At 30.0% G+C, this 22671-nt stretch overlaps 1 protein-coding gene and 7 non-coding genes across 8 annotated transcripts in view; 1 reads left to right on the top strand and 7 right to left on the bottom strand.

Annotated features, from left to right (window-relative positions):
* Positions 1-45: 45 nt before the first annotated feature.
* trnaa-agc lies at positions 46-118 on the bottom strand. Its single transcript has one exon. It is a non-coding gene; the product is annotated as a tRNA-Ala (tRNA).
* Positions 119-9471: 9353 nt separating this feature from the next.
* trnad-auc lies at positions 9472-9544 on the bottom strand. Its single transcript has one exon. It is a non-coding gene; the product is annotated as a tRNA-Asp (tRNA).
* Positions 9545-10871: 1327 nt separating this feature from the next.
* On the bottom strand, positions 10872-10944 carry trnaa-agc. Its single transcript has one exon. It is a non-coding gene; the product is annotated as a tRNA-Ala (tRNA).
* A 1123-nt stretch (positions 10945-12067) lies between these two features.
* On the bottom strand, positions 12068-12140 carry trnaa-agc. Its single transcript has one exon. It is a non-coding gene; the product is annotated as a tRNA-Ala (tRNA).
* A 2798-nt stretch (positions 12141-14938) lies between these two features.
* Positions 14939-15011, bottom strand: trnaa-agc. The gene has a single exon. It is a non-coding gene; the product is annotated as a tRNA-Ala (tRNA).
* Positions 15012-18374: 3363 nt separating this feature from the next.
* On the bottom strand, positions 18375-18447 carry trnaa-agc. The gene has a single exon. It is a non-coding gene; the product is annotated as a tRNA-Ala (tRNA).
* Positions 18448-19020: 573 nt separating this feature from the next.
* Positions 19021-19093, bottom strand: trnaa-agc. Its single transcript has one exon. It is a non-coding gene; the product is annotated as a tRNA-Ala (tRNA).
* A 2497-nt stretch (positions 19094-21590) lies between these two features.
* gtf2a2 (general transcription factor IIA, 2) overlaps positions 21591-22671 on the top strand; it is a 10197-nt gene continuing 9116 nt past the window's right edge. The window contains exon 1 of the mRNA XM_039795614.1: positions 21591-21794. Within this exon, the coding sequence (XP_039651548.1) occupies positions 21723-21794 (72 nt within the window). The 5' untranslated portion in view covers positions 21591-21722. The remainder of the gene's footprint in view (positions 21795-22671) is intronic.

Here is a 22671-nt window from a genome sequence, read left to right as displayed (position 1 = left end):
TAGTTAGTGTCACAAGTCAGAAACACAGAAGAATCCAACTTCCTCTGGAGAATGCAGGCATCGATCCTGCTTCCTCTCGCATGCTAAGCGAGCGCTCTACCACTTGAGCTAATTCCCCTGTAAAGGGACAGTAGTATCAGTTTCTCAAGGAGAAATGTTTGTGGTCTCGTTTTCTTAATAGACTATGTTGAGAAAAAGTCATAAAAAATCATAGCATAGTATGTCGAAAAAAGTTGAAAAAAGTTGAAAAAAGTCATAGCATAGTATGTCGAAAAAAAGTCAATAAAAAGTCATAGTATAGTATGTCGAAAAAAAGTCATAAAAAAGTCATAGTATAGTATGTCGAAAAAAAGTCATAAAAATTCATAGTATAGTATGTCGAAAAAAAGTCATAAAAATTCATAGTATAGTATGTCGAAAAAAAGTCAAATAAAGTCATAGTATAGTATGTCGAAAAAAGTTGAAAAAAGTAGAAAAAAGTCATAGTATAGTATGTCGAAAAAAGTTGAAAAAAGTCATAGTATAGTATGTTGAAAAAAGTTGAAAAAAGTCATAGTATAGTATGTCGAAAAAAGTTGAAAAAAGTAATAGCATAGTATGTTGAAAAAAGTTGAATCAGTAGTAGAAGAATCCAACTTCCTCTGGAGAATGCAGGTGTCGATCCTTCTTCCTCTCGCATGCTAAGCAAGCGCTCTACCACTTGAGCTAATTCCCCTGTAAAGGGACAGTAGTATCAGATTCTCAAGGAGCAATGTTTGTGGTCTCGTTTTCTTAATAGAGTGTATTGAGAAAAATTCATAAAATTCATAAAAATTCATAAATAGTCATAGTATGTCGAAAAAAGTTGAAAAAAGTTGAAAAAAGTCATAGCATAGTATGTCGAAAAAATGTCAATAAAAATGCACAAAAAATGCTAAGCGAGCGCTCTACCACTATTGAGCTAATTCCCCTGTAAAGGGACAGTAGTATCAGTTTTTTAAGGAGAAATGTTTGTGGTCTCGTTTTCTTAATAGACTATGTTGAGAAAAAGTCAATAAAAAGTCATAGTATAGTATGTCGAAAAAAAGTCATAAAAATTCATGGTATAGTATGTCGAAAAAAAGTCAAATAAAGTCATAGTAAAGTATGTCAACAAAAGTTGAAAAAAGTCATAGTATAGTATGTCGAAAAAAGTTGAAAAAAGTCATAGTATAGTATGTCGAAGTATGTCGAAAAAAGTCAATAAAAATTCATAGTACAGTATGTCGAAAAAAATGCAAAAAAAGTCATAGTATAGCATATCAAAGTATGCCAAAAAAAGTTGAAAAAAGTCAAAGTACAGTATGTCGAACAAATTCGGAAATAATTCATAATATAGTATGTCGAAAAAAGTTGAAAAAAGTCATAGTATAGTATGTCGAAAAAAAGTCATAAAAAGTCATAGTATAGTATGTCGAAAAAAGTTGAAAAAAGTCATAGTATAGTATGTCGAAAACAGTTGTAAAAAGTTGAAAAAATTCATAGCATAGTATGTCGAAAACAGTTGTAAAAAGTTGAAAAAATTCATAGCATAGTATGTCGAAAAATGTCAATAAAAATTCATAGTATAGTATGTTGAAAAATATCGAAAAAAGTCGAAAAAAGTCATAGTATAGTATGTCAAAAAAAGTCCCAGCCAACATTAGGTTGTAAAGCAACCAGAAACCAGCACACAGTTCCAGGATTTAGTTTAGTTAGTGTCACAAGTCAAAAACACAGAAGAATCCAACTTCCTCTGGAGAATGCGCGGCAACGCATCCTGCTTCGCATGCTGCGTAGCGCTACCACTTGAGCTAATTCCCCTGTAAAGGGACAGTAGTATCAGTTTCTGAAGGAGAAATGTTTGTGGTCTCATTTTCTTAATTGAGTGTGTTGAGAAAAAGTCATAAAAAGTCATAGCATAGTATGTTGAAAAAAGTTGAAAAAAGTTGAAAAAAGTCATAGCATAGTATGTCGAAAAAATTTAAATAAAAATTCATAGTATAGTATGTTGAAAAATATCGAAAAAAGTCGAAAAAAGTCATAGTATAGGATGTTGAAAAAAGTCAATAAAAATTCATAGTATAGGATGTTGAAAAAAGTCAATAAAAATTCATAGTATAGGATGTTGAAAAATATCGAAAAAGTCATAAAAAGTCATAGTATAGTTTGTCGAAAAATGTCAATAAAAATCCATAGTATAGTATGTTGAAAAAAGTCAATAAAAATTCATAGAATAGTATGTCGAAAAAAGTTGAAAAAAGTCATAGTATAGTATGTCGTAAAAAGTTGAAAAAAGTCATAGTATAGTATGTCGAAAAAAGTTGAAAAAATTCATAGTATAGGATGTTGAAAAAAGTCAATAAAAATTCATAGTATAGGATGTTGAAAAATATCGAAAAAGTCATAAAAAGTCATAGTATAATATGTCGAAAAAGTTGAAAAAAGTTGAAAAAAGTCATAGCATAGTATGTCGAAAAAACTGTCAATAAAAAGTCATAGTATAGCATGTCAAAGTATGTCGAAAAAGTTGAAAAAAGTCAAAGCAATAGTAGTATGTCGAACAAATTCAGAAATAATTCATAATATAGTATGTCGAAAAAAGTCAATAAAAATCATAGTACAGTATGTCGAAAAAAAGTCAACAAAATTCATAGTAGCGTAACAAAAAAGTCATAAAAAGTCATAGTACAGTATGTCGAAAAAAAAGTTGAAAAAAGTTGAAAAAAGTTGAAAAAAGTCATAGCATAGTATGTCGAAAAAAGTTGAAAAAAGTTGAAAAATGTCATAGCATAGTATGTCGAAAAAATGTCAATAAAAAGTCATAGTATAATATGTCAAAGTATGTCGAAAAAAATCGAAAAAAGTCATAGTATAGTATGTGAAAGTAAGTCGAAAAAAGTCATAATATAGTATGTTGAAAAAGTCATAAAAGTCATAAGTAGCATAGTAGGATAGTAGTATGTGGAAAAAAGTCATAAAAAGTCATAGTATAAGTATGTCGAAAAAAAGTTGAAAAAGTTGAAAAAGTTGAAAAAAGTTGAAAAAGTTGAAAAGTTGAAAAAAGTCATAGCATAGTATGTAGAAAAAAGTTGAAAAAAAGTCATATCATAATATGTCGAAAAAGTCATAAAAATCGTCGGTATAGTATGCGTAAAAAAGTTGAAAAAAGTCATAGTATAGTATGTCGAAAAAGTTGGAAAAACCTTATAGCATAGTATGTCGAAAATTGTCAATAAAATTCATAGTATAGTATGTTGAAAAATATCGCAAAAAGTCATAGTATAGTATGTCGAAAAAAGTCCCAGCCAACATTAGGTTGTAAAGCAACAAGAAACAAGCACAAAGTTCCAGGATTTAGTTTAGTTAGTGTCACAAGTCAGAAACACAGAAGAATCCAACTTCCTCTGGAGAATGCAGACATCGATCCTGCTTCCGTGCATGCTAAGCGAACGCACTCTACCGAATTTCGTAATCGACGAAGGGACAGTAGTTTCATTTTTCTTTTAAGGAGAAATGTTTGTGGTCTCATTTTCTTAATAGACTATGTTGAGAAAAAGTCCATAAAAGTCATATCATAGTATATCGAAAAAAGTCCAAAAAATTCATAGTATAGTTCAAAAAGTCATAGTATAGTATGTCGAAAAAAGGTGAAAAAAGTTGAAAAAAGTCATAGTATAGTATGTCGAAAAAATGTCAATAAAAAGTCATAGTATAGTATGTCGAAAAAAGGTGAAAAAAGTTGAAAAAAGTCATAGTATAGTATGTCAAAAAAAGTCGAAAAAAGTCATAGCATAGTATGTCGAAAAAATGTCAATAAAAAGTCATAGTATAGCATATCAAAGTATGCCGAAAAAAGTTGAAAAAAGTCAAAGTACAGTATGTCGAACAAATTCGGAAATAATTCATAATGTAGTAGAACGAAAAAGTCAATAAAAATTCATAGTACAGTATGTCAAAAAAAGTCAAAAAAATTCATAGTATAGTATGTCAAAAAAGTCGAAAAGTCAGAAACACAGAAGAATCCAACTTCCTCTGGAGAATGCAGACATCGATCCTGCTTCCTCTCATGTTAACCCCCCCCTACTTGAGCTTAATTCCACCGTAAAGGGAGACATAGTATCAGTTTCGCCGAGAAATGTTTGTGGTCTCGTTTTTCTTTAATAGAGTGTGTTGAGAAAAATTTCATAAAAGTCATAGTATTAGTATGTTGAAAAAGTCATAAAATTCATAGTATAGTATGTCGAAAAAAAGTTGTTAAAAAATCGCATAGTATGTCGAAAAAATGGCAATAAAAAGTCATAGTATATCATGTCAAAGTATGTCGAAAAAAGTTGAAAAAAGTCAAAGTACAGTATGTCAAACAAATTCGGAAATAATTCATAATATAGTATGTCGAAAAAAGTCAATAAAAATCCATAGTATAGTATGTTGAAAAAAGTAAATAAAAATTCATAGAATAGTATGTCGAAAAAAGTTGAAAAAAGTCATAGTATAGTATGTCGTAAAAAGTTGAAAAAAGTCATAGTATAGTATGTCGAAAAAAGTTGAAAAAATTCATAGTATAGGATGTTGAAAAAAGTCAATAAAAATTCATAGTATAGGATGTTGAAAAATATCGAAAAAGTCATAAAAAGTCATAGTATAATATGTCGAAAAAGTTGAAAAAAGTTGAAAAAAGTCATAGCATAGTATGTCGAAAAAACTGTCAATAAAAAGTCATAGTATAGCATGTCAAAGTATGTCGAAAAAAGTTGAAAAAAGTCAAAGTACAGTATGTCGAACAAATTCAGAAATAATTCATAATATAGTATGTCTAAAAAGGTCGAAAATAGTTGAAAAAAGTCATAGCATAGTATGTCGAAAAATGTCAATAAAAATTCATAGTATAGTATGTTGAAAAATATCGAAAAAAGTTGAAAAAAGTCATAGTATAGTATGTCGAAAATAGTCGAAAATAGTTGAAAAAATTCATAGTATAGGATGTTGAAAAAAGTCAATAAAAATTCATAGTATAGGATGTTGAAAAATATCGAAAAAGTCATAAAAAGTCATAGTATAGTTTGTCGAAAAATGTCAATAAAAATCCATAGTATAGTATGTTGAAAAAAGTCAATAAAAATTCATAGAATAGTATGTCGAAAAAAGTTGAAAAAAGTCATAGTATAGTATGTCGTAAAAAGTTGAAAAAAGTCATAGTATAGTATGTCGAAAAAAGTTGAAAAAATTCATAGTATAGGATGTTGAAAAAAGTCAATAAAAATTCATAGTATAGGATGTTGAAAAATATCGAAAAAGTCATAAAAAGTCATAGTATAATATGTCGAAAAAGTTGAAAAAAGTTGAAAAAAGTCATAGCATAGTATGTCGAAAAAACTGTCAATAAAAAGTCATAGTATAGCATGTCAAAGTATGTCGAAAAAAGTTGAAAAAAGTCAAAGTACAGTATGTCGAACAAATTCAGAAATAATTCATAATATAGTATGTCGAAAAAAGTCAATAAAAATTCATAGTACAGTATGTCGAAAAAAAGTCAACAAAATTCATAGTATAGTATGTCAAAAAAAGTCATAAAAAGTCATAGTACAGTATGTCGAAAAAAGTTGAAAAAAGTTGAAAAAAGCTGAAAAAAGTCATAGCATAGTATGTCGAAAAAAGTTGAAAAAAGTTGAAAAATGTCATAGCATAGTATGTCGAAAAAATGTCAATAAAAAGTCATAGTATAATATGTCAAAGTATGTCGAAAAAAATCGAAAAAAGTCATAGTATAGTATGTGAAAGTAAGTCGAAAAAAGTCATAATATAGTATGTTGAAAAAAAGTCATAAAAAGTCATAGTATAGTAGTATAGTAGTATGTGGAAAAAAAGTCATAAAAAGTCATAGTATAGTATGTCGAAAAAAAGTTGAAAAAAGTTGAAAAAAGTTGAAAAAAGTTGAAAAAAGTTGAAAAAAGTTGAAAAAAGTTGAAAAAAGTTGAAAAAAGTCATAGCATAGTATGTAGAAAAAAGTTGAAAAAAGTCATATCATAATATGTCGAAAAAAGTCATAAAAAGTCATAGTATAGTATGTCGAAAAAAGTTGAAAAAAGTCATAGTATAGTATGTCGAAAAAAGTTGAAAAAATTCATAGCATAGTATGTCGAAAAATTGTCAATAAAAATTCATAGTATAGTATGTTGAAAAATATCGCAAAAAGTCATAGTATAGTATGTCGAAAAAAGTCCCAGCCAACATTAGGTTGTAAAGCAACAAGAAACAAGCACAAAGTTCCAGGATTTAGTTTAGTTAGTGTCACAAGTCAGAAACACAGAAGAATCCAACTTCCTCTGGAGAATGCAGACATCGATCCTGCTTCCTCTCGCATGCTAAGCGAGCACTCTACCACTTGAGCTAATTCCGCCGTAAAGGGACAGTAGTATCAGTTTCTCAAGGAGAAATGTTTGTGGTCTCATTTTCTTAATAGACTATGTTGAGAAAAAGTCATAAAAAGTCATAGCATAGTATGTCGAAAAAAAGTCAAAAAAATTCATAGTATAGTATGTCAAAAAAAGTCATAGTATAGTATGTCGAAAAAAGGTGAAAAAAGTTGAAAAAAGTCATAGTATAGTATGTCGAAAAAATGTCAATAAAAAGTCATAGTATAGTATGTCGAAAAAAGGTGAAAAAAGTTGAAAAAAGTCATAGTATAGTATGTCAAAAAAAGTCGAAAAAAGTCATAGCATAGTATGTCGAAAAAATGTCAATAAAAAGTCATAGTATAGCATATCAAAGTATGCCGAAAAAAGTTGAAAAAAGTCAAAGTACAGTATGTCGAACAAATTCGGAAATAATTCATAATGTAGTATGTCGAAAAAAGTCAATAAAAATTCATAGTACAGTATGTCAAAAAAAAGTCAAAAACATTCATAGTATAGTATGTCAAAAAAGTCGAAAAGTCAGAAACACAGAAGAATCCAACTTCCTCTGGAGAATGCAGACATCGATCCTGCTTCCTCTCGCATGCTAAGCGAGCGCTCTACCACTTGAGCTAATTCCGCCGTAAAGGGACAGTAGTATCAGTTTCTCAAGGCGAGAGAAATGTTTGTGGTCTCGTTTTCTTAATAGAGTGTGTTGAGAAAAATTCATAAAAAGTCATAGTATAGTATGTTGAAAAAAAGTCATAAAAATTCATAGTATAGTATGTCGAAAAAAGTTGAAAAAAGTCATAGCATAGTATGTCGAAAAAATGGCAATAAAAAGTCATAGTATATCATGTCAAAGTATGTCGAAAAAAGTTGAAAAAAGTCAAAGTACAGTATGTCAAACAAATTCGGAAATAATTCATAATATAGTATGTCGAAAAAAGTCAATAAAAATCCATAGTATAGTATGTTGAAAAAAGTAAATAAAAATTCATAGAATAGTATGTCGAAAAAAGTTGAAAAAAGTCATAGTATAGTATGTCGTAAAAAGTTGAAAAAAGTCATAGTATAGTATGTCGAAAAAAGTTGAAAAAATTCATAGTATAGGATGTTGAAAAAAGTCAATAAAAATTCATAGTATAGGATGTTGAAAAATATCGAAAAAGTCATAAAAAGTCATAGTATAATATGTCGAAAAAGTTGAAAAAGTTGAAAAAAGTCATAGCATTATAGGTCGAAAAACTGTCAATAAAAGTCATAGTATAGCATGTCAAAGTATATCGAAAAAAGTTGAAAAAGTCAAGTAATAGTATATCGAACAAATTCAGAAATAATTCATAATATAGTATGTTCAAAAAGGTCGAAAATAGTTGAAAAAGTCATAGCATAGTATGTCGAAAATGTCAATAAAAATTCATAGTATAGTATGTTGAAAAAATCGAAAAAAGTTGAAAAAGTCATAGTATAGTATGTCGAAAATAGTCGAAAATAGTTGAAAAATTCATAGTATAGGATGTTGAAAAAAAGTCAATAAAATTCATAGTATAGGATGTTGAAAAATATCGAAAAAAGTCATAAAAAGTCATAGTATAGTTTGTCGAAAAATGTCAATAAAAATCCATAGTATAGTATGTTGAAAAAAGTCAATAAAAATTCATAGAATAGTATGGTCGAAAAAAAAGTCATAGTATAGTATGTCGGAAAAGTTGAAAAAAGTCATAGTATAGTATGTCGAAAAAAGTTGAAAAAATCAAGTATAGGATGTTGAAAAAAAGTCAATAAAAATCATAGTATAGGATGTTGAAAAATATCGAAAAAGTCATAAAAAGTCATAGTATAATATGTCGAAAAAGCTGAAAAAAGTTGAAAAAGTCATAGCATAGCTATCCGAAAAAACTGTCAATAAAAAGTCATAGTATAGCATGTCAAAGTATGTCGAAAAAAGTTGAAAAAAGTCAAAGTACAGTATGTCGAACAAATTCAGAAATAATTCATAATATAGTATGTCGAAAAAAGTCAATAAAAATTCATAGTACAGTATGTCGAAAAAAAGTCAACAAAATTCATAGTATAGTATGTCAAAAAAAGTCATAAAAAGTCATAGTACAGTATGTCGAAAAAAGTTGAAAAAAGTTGAAAAAATTCATAGTACAGCATGTCGAAAAAAAGTCAAAAAAATTCATAGCATAGTATGTCAAAAAAAGTCGAAAAGTCAGAAACACAGAAGAATCCAACTTCCTCTGGAGAATGCAGGCATCCATCCTGCTTCCTCTCGCATGCTAAGCGAGCGCTCTACCACTTGAGCTAATTCCCCTGTAAAGGGACGGTAGTATCAGTTTCTTAAGGAGAAATGTTTGTGGTCTCGTTTTCTTAATATAGTGTGTTGAGAAAAATTCATAAAAAGTCATAGTATAGTATGTTGAAAAAAGTTGAAAAAAGTTGAAAAAAGTTGAAAAAAGTTGAAAAAAGTCATAGTATAGTATGTCGTAAAAAGTTGAAAAAAGTCATAGTATAGTATGTCGAAAAAAGTTGAAAAAATTCATAGTATAGTATGTCGAAAATAGTCGAAAAAAGTTTAAAAAAGTCATAGCATAGTATGTCGAAAAATGTCAATAAAAATTCATAGTATAGTATGTTGAAAAATATCGAAAAAAAGTCGAAAAAAGTCATAGTATAGTATGTCAAAAAAAGTTGAAAAAAGTTGAAAAAAGTTGAAAAAAGTCATAGCATAGTATGTAGAAAAAAGTTGAAAAAAGTCATATCATAATATGTCGAAAACAGTCATAAAAAGTCATAGTATAGTATGTCGAAAAAAATTGAAAAAAGTCATAGTATAGTATGTCGAAAAAAGTTGAAAAAAGTTGAAAAAATTCATAGCATAGTATGTCGAAAAATGTCAATAAAAATTCATAGTATAGTATGTTGAAAAATATTGAAAAAAGTCATAGTATAGTATGTCAAAAAAAGTCCCAGCCAACATTAGGTTGTAAAGCAACCAGAAACCAGCACCCAGTTCCAGGATTTAGTTTAGTTAGTGTCACAAGTCAGAAACACAGAAGAATCCAACTTCCTCTGGAGAATGCAGGCATCGATCCTGCTTCCTCTCGCATGATAAGCGAGCGCTCTACCACTTGAGCTAATTCCCCTGTAAAGGAACAGTAGTATCAGTTTCTCAAGGAGAAATGTTTGTGGTCTCATTTTCTTAATAGAGTATGTTGAGAAAAAGTCATAAAAAGTCATAGCATAGTATGTCGAAAAAAGTTAAAAAAGTCATAGCATAGTATGTCGAAAAAATGTTGAGAAAAAGTCATAAAAAGTCATAGTATAGCATGTCAAAGTATGTCGAAAAAAGTTGAAAAAAGTCAAAGTACAGTATGTCGAACAAATTCGGAAATAATTCATAATATAGTATGTCGAAAAAAGTCAATAAAAATTCATAGTACAGTATGTCGAAAAAAAATCAAAAAAAATTCATAGTATAGTATGTCAAAAAAAAGTCAATAAAAAGTCATATTATAGTATGTCAAAGTATGTCGAAAAAAGTCATAAAAAGTCATAGTATAGTATGTCGAAAAAAGTTGAAAAAAGTTGAAAAAAGTCATAGTATAGTATGTCGAAAATAGTCGAAAATAGTTGAAAAAAGTCATAGCATAGTATGTCGAAAAATGTCAATAAAAAATCATAGTATAGTATGTTGAAAAATATCGAAAAAAGTCGAAAAAAGTCATAGTATAGGATGTTGAAAAAAGTCAATAAACATTCATAGTATAGGATGTTGAAAAATATCGAAAAAGTCATAAAAAGTCATAGTATAGTTTGTCGAAAAATGTCAATAAAAATCCATAGTATAGTATGTTGAAAAAAAGTCAATAACAATTCATAGAATAGTATGTCGTAAAAAGTTGAAAAAAGTCATAGTATAGTATGTCGAAAAAAGTTGAAAAAATTCATAGTATAGTATGTCGAAAAAAGTTGAAAAAATTCATAGTATAGGATGTTGAAAAAAGTCAATAAAAATTCATAGTATAGTATGTTGAAAAATATCGAAAAAGTAATAAAAAGTCATAGTATAATATGTCGAAAAAGTTGAAAAAAGTTGAAAAAAGTCATAGCATAGCATGTCGAAAAAACTGTCAATAAAAAGTCATAGTAAAGCATGTCAAAGTATGTCGAAAAAAGTTGAAAAAAGTCAAAGTACAGTATGTCGAACAAATTCAGAAATAATTCATAATATAGTATGTCGAAAAAAGTCAATAAAAATTCATAGTACAGTATGTCGAAAAAAAGTCAACAAAATTCATAGTATAGTATGTCAAAAAAAGTCATAAAAAGTCATAGTACAGTATGTCGAAAAAAGTTGAAAAAAGTTGAAAAAAGTCATAGCATAGTATGTCGAAAAAAAGTCAAAAAAATTCATAGTATAGTATGTCAAAAAAAGTCGAAAAGTCAGAAACAGAAGAATCCAACTTCCTCTGGAGAATGCAGGCATCGATCCTGCTTCCTCTCGCATGCTAAGCGAGCGCTCTACCACTTGAGCTAATTCCCCTGTAAAGGGACGGTAGTATCAGTTTCGGAGAGAAATGTTTGTGGTCTCATTTTCTTAATAGACTATGTTGAGAAAAAGTCATAAAAAATCATAGCATAGTATGTCGAAAAAAAGTTGAAAAAGTCATAGCATAGTATGTGAAAAAAATGTCAATAAAAGTTATGTATAGCATATAAATATGCGTAAAAAAGTTGAAAAAAGTCAAGTACAGTATGTCAACAAATTCGAAATAATTCATAATATAGTATGTCAAAAAATCAATAAAATTCATAGTACAGCATGTAAAAAAGTCAAAAAATTCATAGCATAGTATGTCAAAAAAGTCGAAAGTCAGAAACACAGAAGAATCTAACTTCCTGAGAATGCAGGCATCCATCCTGCTTCCTCTATGCTAGGTTTCTACCACTTGAGCTAATTCCCCTGTAAAGGACGGTAGTATCAGTTTCTCAAGGAGAATGTTTGTGGTCTCGTTTTCTTAATAGAGTGTGTTGAGAAAAATTCATAAAAAGTCATAGTATAGTATGTCGTAAAAAGTTGAAAAAAGTCATAGTATAGTATGTCGAAAAAAGTTGAAAAAATTCATAGTATAGTATGTCGAAAATAGTCGAAAAAAGTTTAAAAAAGTCATAGCATAGTATGTCGAAAAATGTCAATAAAAATTCATAGTATAGTATGTTGAAAAATATCGAAAAAAAGTCGAAAAAAGTCATAGTATAGTATGTCAAAAAAAGTTGAAAAAAGTTGAAAAAAGTTGAAAAAAGTTGAAAAAAGTCATAGCATAGTATGTAGAAAAAAGTTGAAAAAAGTCATATCATAATATGTCGAAAACAGTCATAAAAAGTCATAGTATAGTATGTCGAAAAAAATTGACAAAAGTCATAGTATAGTATGTCGAAAAAAGTTGAAAAAAGTTGAAAAAATTCATAGCATAGTATGTTGAAAAATGTCAATAAAAATTCATAGTATAGTATGTTGAAAAATATTGAAAAAAGTCATAGTATAGTATGTCAAAAAAAGTCCCAGCCAACATTAGGTTGTAAAGCAACCAGAAACCAGCACACAGTTCCAGGATGTAGTTTAGTTAGTGTCACAAGTCAGAAACACAGAAGAATCCAACTTCCTCTGGAGAATGCAGGCATCGATCCTGCTTCCTCTCGCATGCTAAGCGAGCGCTCTACCACTTGAGCTAATTCCCCTGTAAAGGGACAGTAGTATCAGTTTCTCAAGGAGAAATGTTTGTGGTCTCATTTTCTTAATAGAGTATGTTGAGAAAAAGTCATAAAAAGTCATAGCATAGTATGTCGAAAAAAGTTAAAAAAGTCATAGCATAGTATGTCGAAAAAATGTTGAGAAAAAGTCATAAAAAGTCATAGTATAGCATGTCAAAGTATGTCGAAAAAAGTTGAAAAAAGTCAAAGTACAGTATGTCGAACAAATTCGGAAATAATTCATAATATAGTATGTCGAAAAAAGTCAATAAAAATTCATAGTACAGTATGTCGAAAAAAAATAAAAAAAAATTCATAGTATAGTATGTCGAAAAAAAGTCAATAAAAAGTCATATTATAGTATGTCAAAGTATGTCGAAAAAAGTCATAAAAAGTCATAGTATAGTATGTCGAAAAAAGTTGAAAAAAGTTGAAAAAAGTCATAGTATAGTATGTCGAAAATAGTCGAAAATAGTTGAAAAAAGTCATAGCATAGTATGTCGAAAAATGTCAATAAAAAATCATAGTATAGTATGTTGAAAAATATCGAAAAAAGTCGAAAAAAGTCATAGTATAGGATGTTGAAAAAAGTCAATAAACATTCATAGTATAGGATGTTGAAAAATATCGAAAAAGTCATAAAAAGTCATAGTATAGTTTGTCGAAAAATGTCAATAAAAATCCATAGTATAGTATGTTGAAAAAAAGTCAATAACAATTCATAGAATAGTATGTCGTAAAAAGTTGAAAAAAGTCATAGTATAGTATGTCGAAAAAAGTTGAAAAAATTCATAGTATAGTATGTCGAAAAAAGTTGAAAAAATTCATAGTATAGGATGTTGAAAAAAGTCAATAAAAATTCATAGTATAGTATGTTGAAAAATATCGAAAAAGTAATAAAAAGTCATAGTATAATATGTCGAAAAAGTTGAAAAAAGTTGAAAAAAGTCATAGCATAGCATGTCGAAAAAACTGTCAATAAAAAGTCATAGTAAAGCATGTCAAAGTATGTCGAAAAAAGTTGAAAAAAGTCAAAGTACAGTATGTCGAACAAATTCAGAAATAATTCATAATATAGTATGTCGAAAAAAGGCAATAAAAATTCATAGTACAGTATGTCGAAAAAAAGTCAACAAAATTCATAGTATAGTATGTAAAAAAAAGTAATAAAAAGTCATAGCATAGTATGTCGAAAAAAGTTGAAAAAAGTCAAAAAAAGTCATAGCATAGTATGTCGAAAAAAAGTCAAAAAAATTCATAGTATAGTATGTCACAAAAAGTCGAAAAGTCAGAAACACAGAAGAATCCAACTTCCTCTGGAGAATGCAGGCATCGATCCTGCTTCCTCTCGCATGCTATTAGCGAGGCCAGTACACTTGAGCTAATTCCCGTTAAAGAGACAGTGTAGTATCAGATTCTCGAGGGGAAATGTTTGTGGTCTCTTTTCTTTAATAGAGTGTGTTGAGAAAAAGTCATAAAAAGTCATAGTATAGTATGTCGAAAAAAGTTGAAAAAAGTCATAGTACAGTATGTCGAAAAAAGTTGAAAAAAGTCATAGCATAGTATGTCGAAAAATGTCAATAAAAATTCATAGTATAGTATGTTGAAAAATATCGAAAAAAGTCGAAAAAATGTCCTAGTATAGTATGTCAAAAAAAGTCCCAGCCAACATTAGGTTGTAAAGCAACCAGAAACCAGCACACAGTTCCAGGATTTAGTTTAGTTAGTGTCACAAAAAAAAAGTCAATAAAAATTCATAGTACAGTATGTCGAAAAAAAGTCAACAAAATTCATAGTATAGTATGTCAAAAAAAGTCATAAAAAGTCATAGTACAGCATGTCGAAAAAAGTTGAAAAAAGTTGAAAAAAGTCATAGCATAGTATGTCGAAAAAAAGTCAAAAGAATTCATAGTATAGTATGTCAAAAAAAGTCGAAAAGTGCTTCAAAAAAAAGTTGAAAAAAGTCATAGTACAGTATGTCGAAAAAAGTTGAAAAAAGTTGAAAAATTCATAGCATAGTATGTCGAAAACAGTTGTAAAAAGTTGAAAAAATTCATAGTATAGTATGTCGAAAAATGTCAATAAAAATTCATAGTATAGTATGTTGAAAAATATCGAAAAAAGTCGAAAAAATATCCTAGTATAGTATGTCAAAAAAAGTCCCAGCCAACATTAGGTTGTAAAGCAACCAGAAACCAGCACACAGTTCCAGGATTTAGTTTAGTTAGTGTCACAAGTCAGAAACACAGAAGAATCCAACTTCCTCTGGAGAATGCAGGCATCGATCCTGCTTTCTCGCGAATGCTAAGCGAGCACTCTACCACTTGAGCTAATTCCCCTGTAAAGGGACAATAGTATCAGTTTCTCAAGGAGAAATGTTTGTGGTCTCGTTTTCTTAATAGACTATGTTGAGAAAAAGTCATAAAAAATCATAGCATAGTATGTCGAAAAAAGTTGAAAAAAGTCATAGCATAGTATGTCGAAAAAATGTCAATAAAAAGTCATAGTATAGCATGTCAAAGTATGTCGAAAAAAGTTGAAAAAACTCAAAGTACAGTATGTCGAACAAATTCGGAAATAATTCATAATATAGTATGTCGAAAAAAGTCAATAAAAATTCATAGTACAGTATGTCGAAAAAAAGTCAAAAAAAATCATAGTATAGTATGTCAAAAAAGGTAATAAAAATTCATAGTATAGTATGTCGAAAAAAGTCAAAAAGAATTCATAGTATGGGATTATCAAAAAGTCGAAAAGTCAGAAACACAGAAGAATCCAACTTCCTCTGGAGAATGCAGGCATCGATCCTGCTTCCTCTCGCATGCTAAGCGAGCGCTCTACCACTTGAGCTAATTCCCCTGTAAAGGGACAGTAGTATCAGTTTCTGAAGGAGAAATGTTTGTGGTCTCATTTTCTTAATTGAGTGTGTTGAGAAAAAGTCATAAAAAGTCATAGCATAGTATGTCGAAAAAAGTTAAAAAAGTCATAGCATAGTATGTCGAAAATATGTTGAGAAAAAGTCATAAAAAGTCATAGTATAGCATGTCAAAGTATGTCGAAAAAAGTTGAAAAAAGTCAAAGTACAGTATGTCGAACAAATTCGGAAATAATTCATAATATAGTATGTCGAAAAAAGTCAATAAAAATTCATAGTACAGTATGTCGAAAAAAAAAAAAAAAAATTCATAGTATAGTATGTCGAAAAAAAGTCAATAAAAAGTCATATTATAGTATGTCAAAGTATGTCGAAAAAAGTCATAAAAAGTCATAGTATAGTATGTCGAAAAAAGTTGAAAAAAGTTGAAAAAAGTCATAGTATAGTATGTCGAAAATAGTCGAAAATAGTTGAAAAAAGTCATAGCATAGTATGTCGAAAAATGTCAATAAAAAATCATAGTATAGTATGTTGAAAAATATCGAAAAAAGTCGAAAAAAGTCATAGTATAGGATGTTGAAAAAAGTCAATAAACATTCATAGTATAGGATGTTGAAAAATATCGAAAAAGTCATAAAAAGTCATAGTATAGTTTGTCGAAAAATGTCAATAAAAATCCATAGTATAGTATGTTGAAAAAAAGTCAATAACAATTCATAGAATGAGTAATAATAGGTAAAAAGTTGAAAAAAGTCATAGTATAGTATGTCGAAAAAAGTTGAAAAAATTCATAGTATAGTATGTCGAAAAAAGTTGAAAAAATTCATAGTATAGGATGTTGAAAAAAGTCAATAAAAATTCATAGTATAGTATGTTGAAAAATATCGAAAAAGTAATAAAAAGTCATAGTATAATATGTCGAAAAAGTTGAAAAAAGTTGAAAAAAGTCATAGCATAGCATGTCGAAAAAACTGTCAATAAAAAGTCATAGTAAAGCATGTCAAAGTATGTCGAAAAAAGTTGAAAAAAGTCAAAGTACAGTATGTCGAACAAATTCAGAAATAATTCATAATATAGTATGTCGAAAAAAGTAAATAAAAATTCATAGTACAGTATGTCGAAAAAAAGTCAACAAAATTCATAGTATAGTATGTAAAAAAAAGTAATAAAAAGTCATAGTACAGTATGTCGAAAAAAGTTGAAAAAAGTTGAAAAAAGTCATAGCATAGTATGTCGAAAAAAAGTCAATAAAAATCCATAGTATAGTATGTTGAAAAAAAGTCAATAACAATTCATAGAATAGTATGTCGTAAAAAGTTGAAAAAAGTCATAGTATAGTATGTCGAAAAAAGTTGAAAAAATTCATAGTATAGTATGTCGAAAAAAGTTGAAAAAATTCATAGTATAGGATGTTGAAAAAAGTCAATAAAAATTCATAGTATAGTATGTTGAAAAATATCGAAAAAAGTAATAAAAAGTCATAGTATAATATGTCGAAAAAGTTGAAAAAAGTTGAAAAAAGTCATAGCATGTCGAAAAAAACTTGTCAATAAAAAGTCATAGTATAGCATGTCAAAGTATGTCGAAAAAAGTTGAAAAAAGTCAAAGTACAGTATGTCGAACAAATTCAGAAATAATTCATAATATAGTATGTCGAAAAAAGTCAATAAAAATTCATAGTACAGTATGTCGAAAAAAAGTCAACAAAATTCATAGTATAGTATGTAAAAAAAAGTAATAAAAAGTCATAGTACAGTATGTCGAAAAAAGTTGAAAAAAGTTGAAAAAAGTCATAGCATAGTATGTCGAAAAAAAGTCAAAAAAATTCATAGTATAGTATGTCACAAAAAGTCGAAAAGTCAGAAACACAGAAGAATCCAACTTCCTCTGGAGAATGCAGGCATCGATCCTGCTTCCTCTCGCATGCTAAGCGAGCTCTACCACTTGAGCTAATTCCCCTGTAAAGAGACAGTAGTATCAGATTCTCGAGGGGAAATGTTTGTGGTCTCGTTTTCTTAATAGAGTGTGTTGAGAAAAAGTCATAAAAAGTCATAGTATAGTATGTCGAAAAAAGTTGAAAAAAGTCATAGTACAGTATGTCGAAAAAAGTTGAAAAAAGTCATAGCATAGTATGTCGAAAAATGTCAATAAAAATTCATAGTATAGTATGTTGAAAAATATCGAAAAAAGTCGAAAAAATGTCCTAGTATAGTATGTCAAAAAAAGTCCCAGCCAACATTAGGTTGTAAAGCAACCAGAAACCAGCACACAGTTCCAGGATTTAGTTTAGTTAGTGTCACAAAAAAAAAGTCAATAAAAATTCATAGTACAGTATGTCGAAAAAAAGTCAACAAAATTCATAGTATAGTATGTCAAAAAAAGTCATAAAAAGTCATAGTACAGTATGTCGAAAAAAGTTGAAAAAAGTTGAAAAAAGTCATAGCATAGTATGTCGAAAAAAAGTCAAAAGAATTCATAGTATAGTATGTCAAAAAAAGTCGAAAAGTGCTTCAAAAAAAAGTTGAAAAAAGTCATAGTACAGTATGTCGAAAAAAGTTGAAAAAAGTTGAAAAATTCATAGCATAGTATGTCGAAAACAGTTGTAAAAAGTTGAAAAAATTCATAGTATAGTATGTCGAAAAATGTCAATAAAAATTCATAGTATAGTATGTTGAAAAATATCGAAAAAAGTCGAAAAAATATCCTAGTATAGTATGTCAAAAAAAGTCCCAGCCAACATTAGGTTGTAAAGCAACCAGAAACCAGCACACAGTTCCAGGATTTAGTTTAGTTAGTGTCACAAGTCAGAAACACAGAAGAATCCAACTTCCTCTGGAGAATGCAGGCATCGATCCTGCTTCCTCTCGTATGCTACGAGCCACTCGACGAGGCTAATTCCCTGTAAAGGGACAATAGTATCAGTTTCTCAAGGAGAAATGTTTGTGGTCTCGTTTTCTTAATAGACTATGTTGAGAAAAAGTCATAAAAAATCATAGCATAGTATGTCGAAAAAAGTTGAAAAAAGTCATAGCATAGTATGTCGAAAAAATGTCAATAAAAAGTCATAGTATAGCATGTCAAAGTATGTCGAAAAAAGTTGAAAAAACTCAAAGTACAGTATGTCGAACACATTCGGAAATAATTCATAATATAGTATGTCGAAAAAAGTCAATAAAAATTCATAGTACAGTATGTCGAAAAAAAGTCAAAAAAAATCATAGTATAGTATGTCAAAAAAGGTAATAAAAATTCATAGTATAGTATGTCGAAAAAAAGTCAAAAGAATTCATAGTATAGTATGTCAAAAAAGTCGAAAAGTCAGAAACACAGAAGAATCCAACTTCCTCTGGAGAATGCAGGCATCGATCCTGCTTCCTCTCGCATGCTAAGCGAGCGCTCTACCACTTGAGCTAATTCCCCTGTAAAGGGACAGAGTATCAGTTTCTCAAGGAGAAATGTTTGTGGTCTCGTTTTCTTAATAGACTATGTTGAGAAAAAGTCATAAAAAATCATAGCATAGTATGTCGAAAAAAGTTGAAAAAATTTGAAAAAAGTCATAGCATAGTATGTCGAAAAAAGTCATAAAAATTCATAGTATAGTATGTCGAAAAAAAGTCAAATAAAGTCATAGTAAAGTATGTCAACAAAAGTTGAAAAAAGTCATAGTATAGTATGTCGAAAAAAGTTGAAAAAAGTCATAGTATAGTATGTTGAAAACAGTTGAAAAAAGTTGAAAAAAGTCATAGCATAGTATGTCGAAAACAGTTGAAAAAAGTTGAAAAAATTCATAGCATAGTATGTCGAAAAATGTCAATAAAAATTCATAGTATAGTATGTTGAAAAATATCGAAAAAAGTCGAAAAAATGTCATAGTATGTCAAAAAAAGTCCCAGCCAACATTAGGTTGTAAAGCAACCAGAAACCAGCACACAGTTCCAGGATTTAGTTTAGTTAGTGTCACAAGTCAGAAACACAGAAGAATCCAACTTCCTCTGGAGAATGCAGGCATCGATCCTGCTTCCTCTCGCATGCTAAGCGAGCGCTCTACCACTTGAGCTAATTCCCCTGTAAAGGGACAGTAGTATCAGTTTCTCAAGGAGAAATGTTTGTGGTCTCGTTTTCTTAATAGAGTGTGTTGAGAAAAATTCATAAAAAATCATAGCATAGTATGTCGAAAAAAGGTGAAAAAAGTTGAAAAAAGTCATAGCATAGTATGTCGAAAAAAAGTCAATAAAAAGTCATAGTATAGCATATCAAAGTATGCCGAAAAAAGTTGAAAAAAGTCAAAGTACAGTATGTCGAACAAATTCGGAAATAATTCATAATATACTATGTCGAAAAAAGTCATAAAAAGTCATAGTATAGTATGTCGAAAAATGTTGAAAAAAGTCATAGTATAGTATGTCGAAAAAAGTCGAAAAAATTCATAGCATAGTATGTCGAAAAATGTCAATAAAAATTCATAGTATAGTATGTCAAAAAAGTCAAAAAGTCAGAAACACAGAAGAATCCAACTTCCTCTGGAGAATGCAGGCATCCATCCTGCTTCCTCTCGCATGCTAAGCGAGCGCTCTACCACTTGAGCTAATTCCCCTGTAAAGGGACAGTAGTATCAGTTTCTTAAGGAGAAATGTCTGTGGTCTCGTTTTCTTAATAGAGTGTGTTGAGAAAAAGTCATAAAAAATCATAGTATAGTATGTCGAAAAAAAGTCATAAAAAGACATAGTATAGTATGTCGAAAAAAAGTCATAAAAAGTCATAGTATAGTATGTCGAAAAAAGTTGAAAAAAGTCATAGCATAGTATGTCGAAAAAAAGTCATAAAAAGTCATAGTATAGTATGTCGAAAAAAAGTCATAAAAAGTCATAGTATAGTATGTCGAAAAAAGTTGAAAAAAGTCATAGCATAGTATGTCGAAAAAAAGTCATAAAAAGTCATAGTATAGTATGTCGAAAAAAGTTGAAAAAAGTTGAAAAAATGTATAGTATAGTATGTCGAAAATAGTCAAAAAAAGTCAAAAAAGTCTAAGCATAGTATGTCGAAAAAAACTCATAGTATAGTATCTCGTAAAAAGTCGAAAAATGTCATAGTATAGTATGTGGAAAAACGTAAAAGATACTCATAGTATAGTACTGACATTATTGTTTCAAAGAGCTGTGAACAACAATGTCTTCTTGAAGTAAATCCCAGCCAACATTAGGTTGTAAAGGAACCAGAAACCAGCACACAGTTCCAGGATTTAGTTTAGTTAGTGTCACAAGTCAGAAACACAGAAGAAGTCATGAAAAGGGCCAGCCAGGACTGGGAATCAAACCTGGAATAGGGTCTGCTTTGCCTTCTTGCTGGTGATAATTGGAGCCGTGCTAACCACTGAGCCTCTGTGCCACTAAAAGAAATGATGTCATATATAATAGTATGTCGAAAAAAGTTACGAAAAAAGTAGTAGGCGATCGAAAATAGTAAGGAAGAATAGGATAACAAGAATATCATCATTAAAAGGGCCAGCCTGTTGGGCCAGTTGGTCTATATAAAAGAGACTTCAGATACAGTATTAGGGGACCACTAAGGTCTATATAAAAGAGACTTCAGATACAGTATTAGGGGACCACTAAGGTCTATATAAAAGAGACTTCAGATACAGTATTAGGGGACCACTAAGGTCTATATAAAAGAGACTTCAGATACAGTATTAGGGGACCACTAAGGTCTATATAAAGAGACTTCAGATACAGTATTAGGGGACCACTAAGGTCTATATAAAAGAGACTTCAGATACAGTATTAGGGGACCACTAAGGTCTATATAAAAGAGACTTCAGATACAGTATTAGGGGACCACTAAGGCCTATATAAAAGAGACTTCAGATACAGTATTAGGGGACCACTAAGGTCTATATAAAAGAGACTTCAGATACAGTATTAGGGGACCACTAAGGTCTATATAAAAGAGACTTCAGATACAGTATTAGGGGACCACTAAGGTCTATATAAAAGAGACTTCAGATACAGTATTAGGGGACCACTATAGGGTTTATACAAAAGCATCCAAAGAGCACCATGTCATGGGACCTTTAAAAAAATAATAAAGAAGTAGTAGGCGACCGGAAATAGTAAGGGAAGAATTGGATACCAATAATGTGAATGCTGCTGAATCAGCATTCACACCGGAGTTCAATGAATACATGTGGAATTTGGAAATTAAAGTATTTTTATTTTTCCTCAAAGATACAGGATTAGGGTATAGGTGCAATTTAGTGTCCCAAATTCCCCATACAATGTCCTTAATTAATTATGAACCTGCTAACCCACCTGTGCTACCCTAACCCTCATCATTTGGGACTCTCAGTTTTTGGAAAATAATTTGGGACACTAAACAACACACATATTTCAAAATAAATTACATTTCCTCTTTACTTTCATAAAACCTGAAGTATGTAAAGTTCTGATGTTACACACTCCGGTACAGTGGGTTAGTTTGTTATCCGCCATTACATCAGAGAAGTAGAAGATAAAAATAAAAGCCGATATATGTTTTATTTTGAAATGTCAAACCGGAAGCCATCTTTCTGTTGTTAGCGTGTCATCATTACTTTAGCAGTAGCCCCGCTTGCTGTAGACGGTGGAGGGAAGCTAGCTAGCTCAGTTAGCTTTGTGTGCGTTTGAAGCATAGTTTACTCAAGTTATTGCTTTTTCATCATGGCCTACCAGCTGTACAGGAACACGACTCTGGGAAACAGCCTCCAGGAGAGTCTGGACGAGCTCATACAGGTGACACTAACCTAATAGCTAGCTAGTTTCGTTAGCTCACATCTAGCCTACTTTAGCATGTTGCTAAGTGCATCCGCGGCGCTCAACGGCTAGAAGGGATACAGCTACGGCGACGACAGTACACTTTAGGCACAAAAACGACATGTTACGTTTAGGACACATATCGTAGTTTGGATATAACACTCCCGAGGAACGAACACGCGTTTCCTGGTTGATAGTATTAACATTATATTATATTAGTGGCGATTTTTGCCGTAGCTGTATCCCTTCTAGCCCCAACCGGCGGTTAGTGATGCTAGTTATCTCAATGCTAGGCTAACGTTTAGCTTGTTAGCTGTGGTTTGCATCAGGTTCAGCACTGATTTTGTTTCCAGACAGAAGTTAATAATGTCATGTAATTCCGTCTGTACTGCTGGGATACGGCAGCGTTTATCTACTGTACCTCGATAGCAACAGCTTAAAAATAGGAAAATGCTGATAAACCGTGTTAGAGTATAGTAGGTTACGCTAAAATCAAACTATTACATCAAACAAATCCATAAATAAATACGAGCAGGTGTGCAAACTGCATTTCAAAGTGGTGACAGTGTGTTTGGCTTTGTTTACAATGGCTATTGCATTAGGAATTAAATATCTTTTTTAATTTTATTTACAGTATCAAATATTAACAGTTATCTCAGGACATTTTACATATATAGACCTCACCATGTTATTTACAGAGACCCAACCATTCCCCCAAGTCCAATCTTAAATATTGCCCCTGAGAAATTGAATTAAAAAATACACATATATATAAATAAATAAACTCTACTCTGTACAGACACAAAGGTACCAAAACCTCAGGAACACACAGTGGCTGTAATGAATGTTTGACAAA

Source organism: Perca fluviatilis, chromosome 3 (genome assembly GCF_010015445.1).
Source record: "Perca fluviatilis chromosome 3, GENO_Pfluv_1.0, whole genome shotgun sequence".
Lineage (NCBI taxonomy): Eukaryota > Metazoa > Chordata > Actinopteri > Perciformes > Percidae > Perca > Perca fluviatilis.
This window is presented reverse-complemented; position numbering and strand designations above follow the sequence as displayed.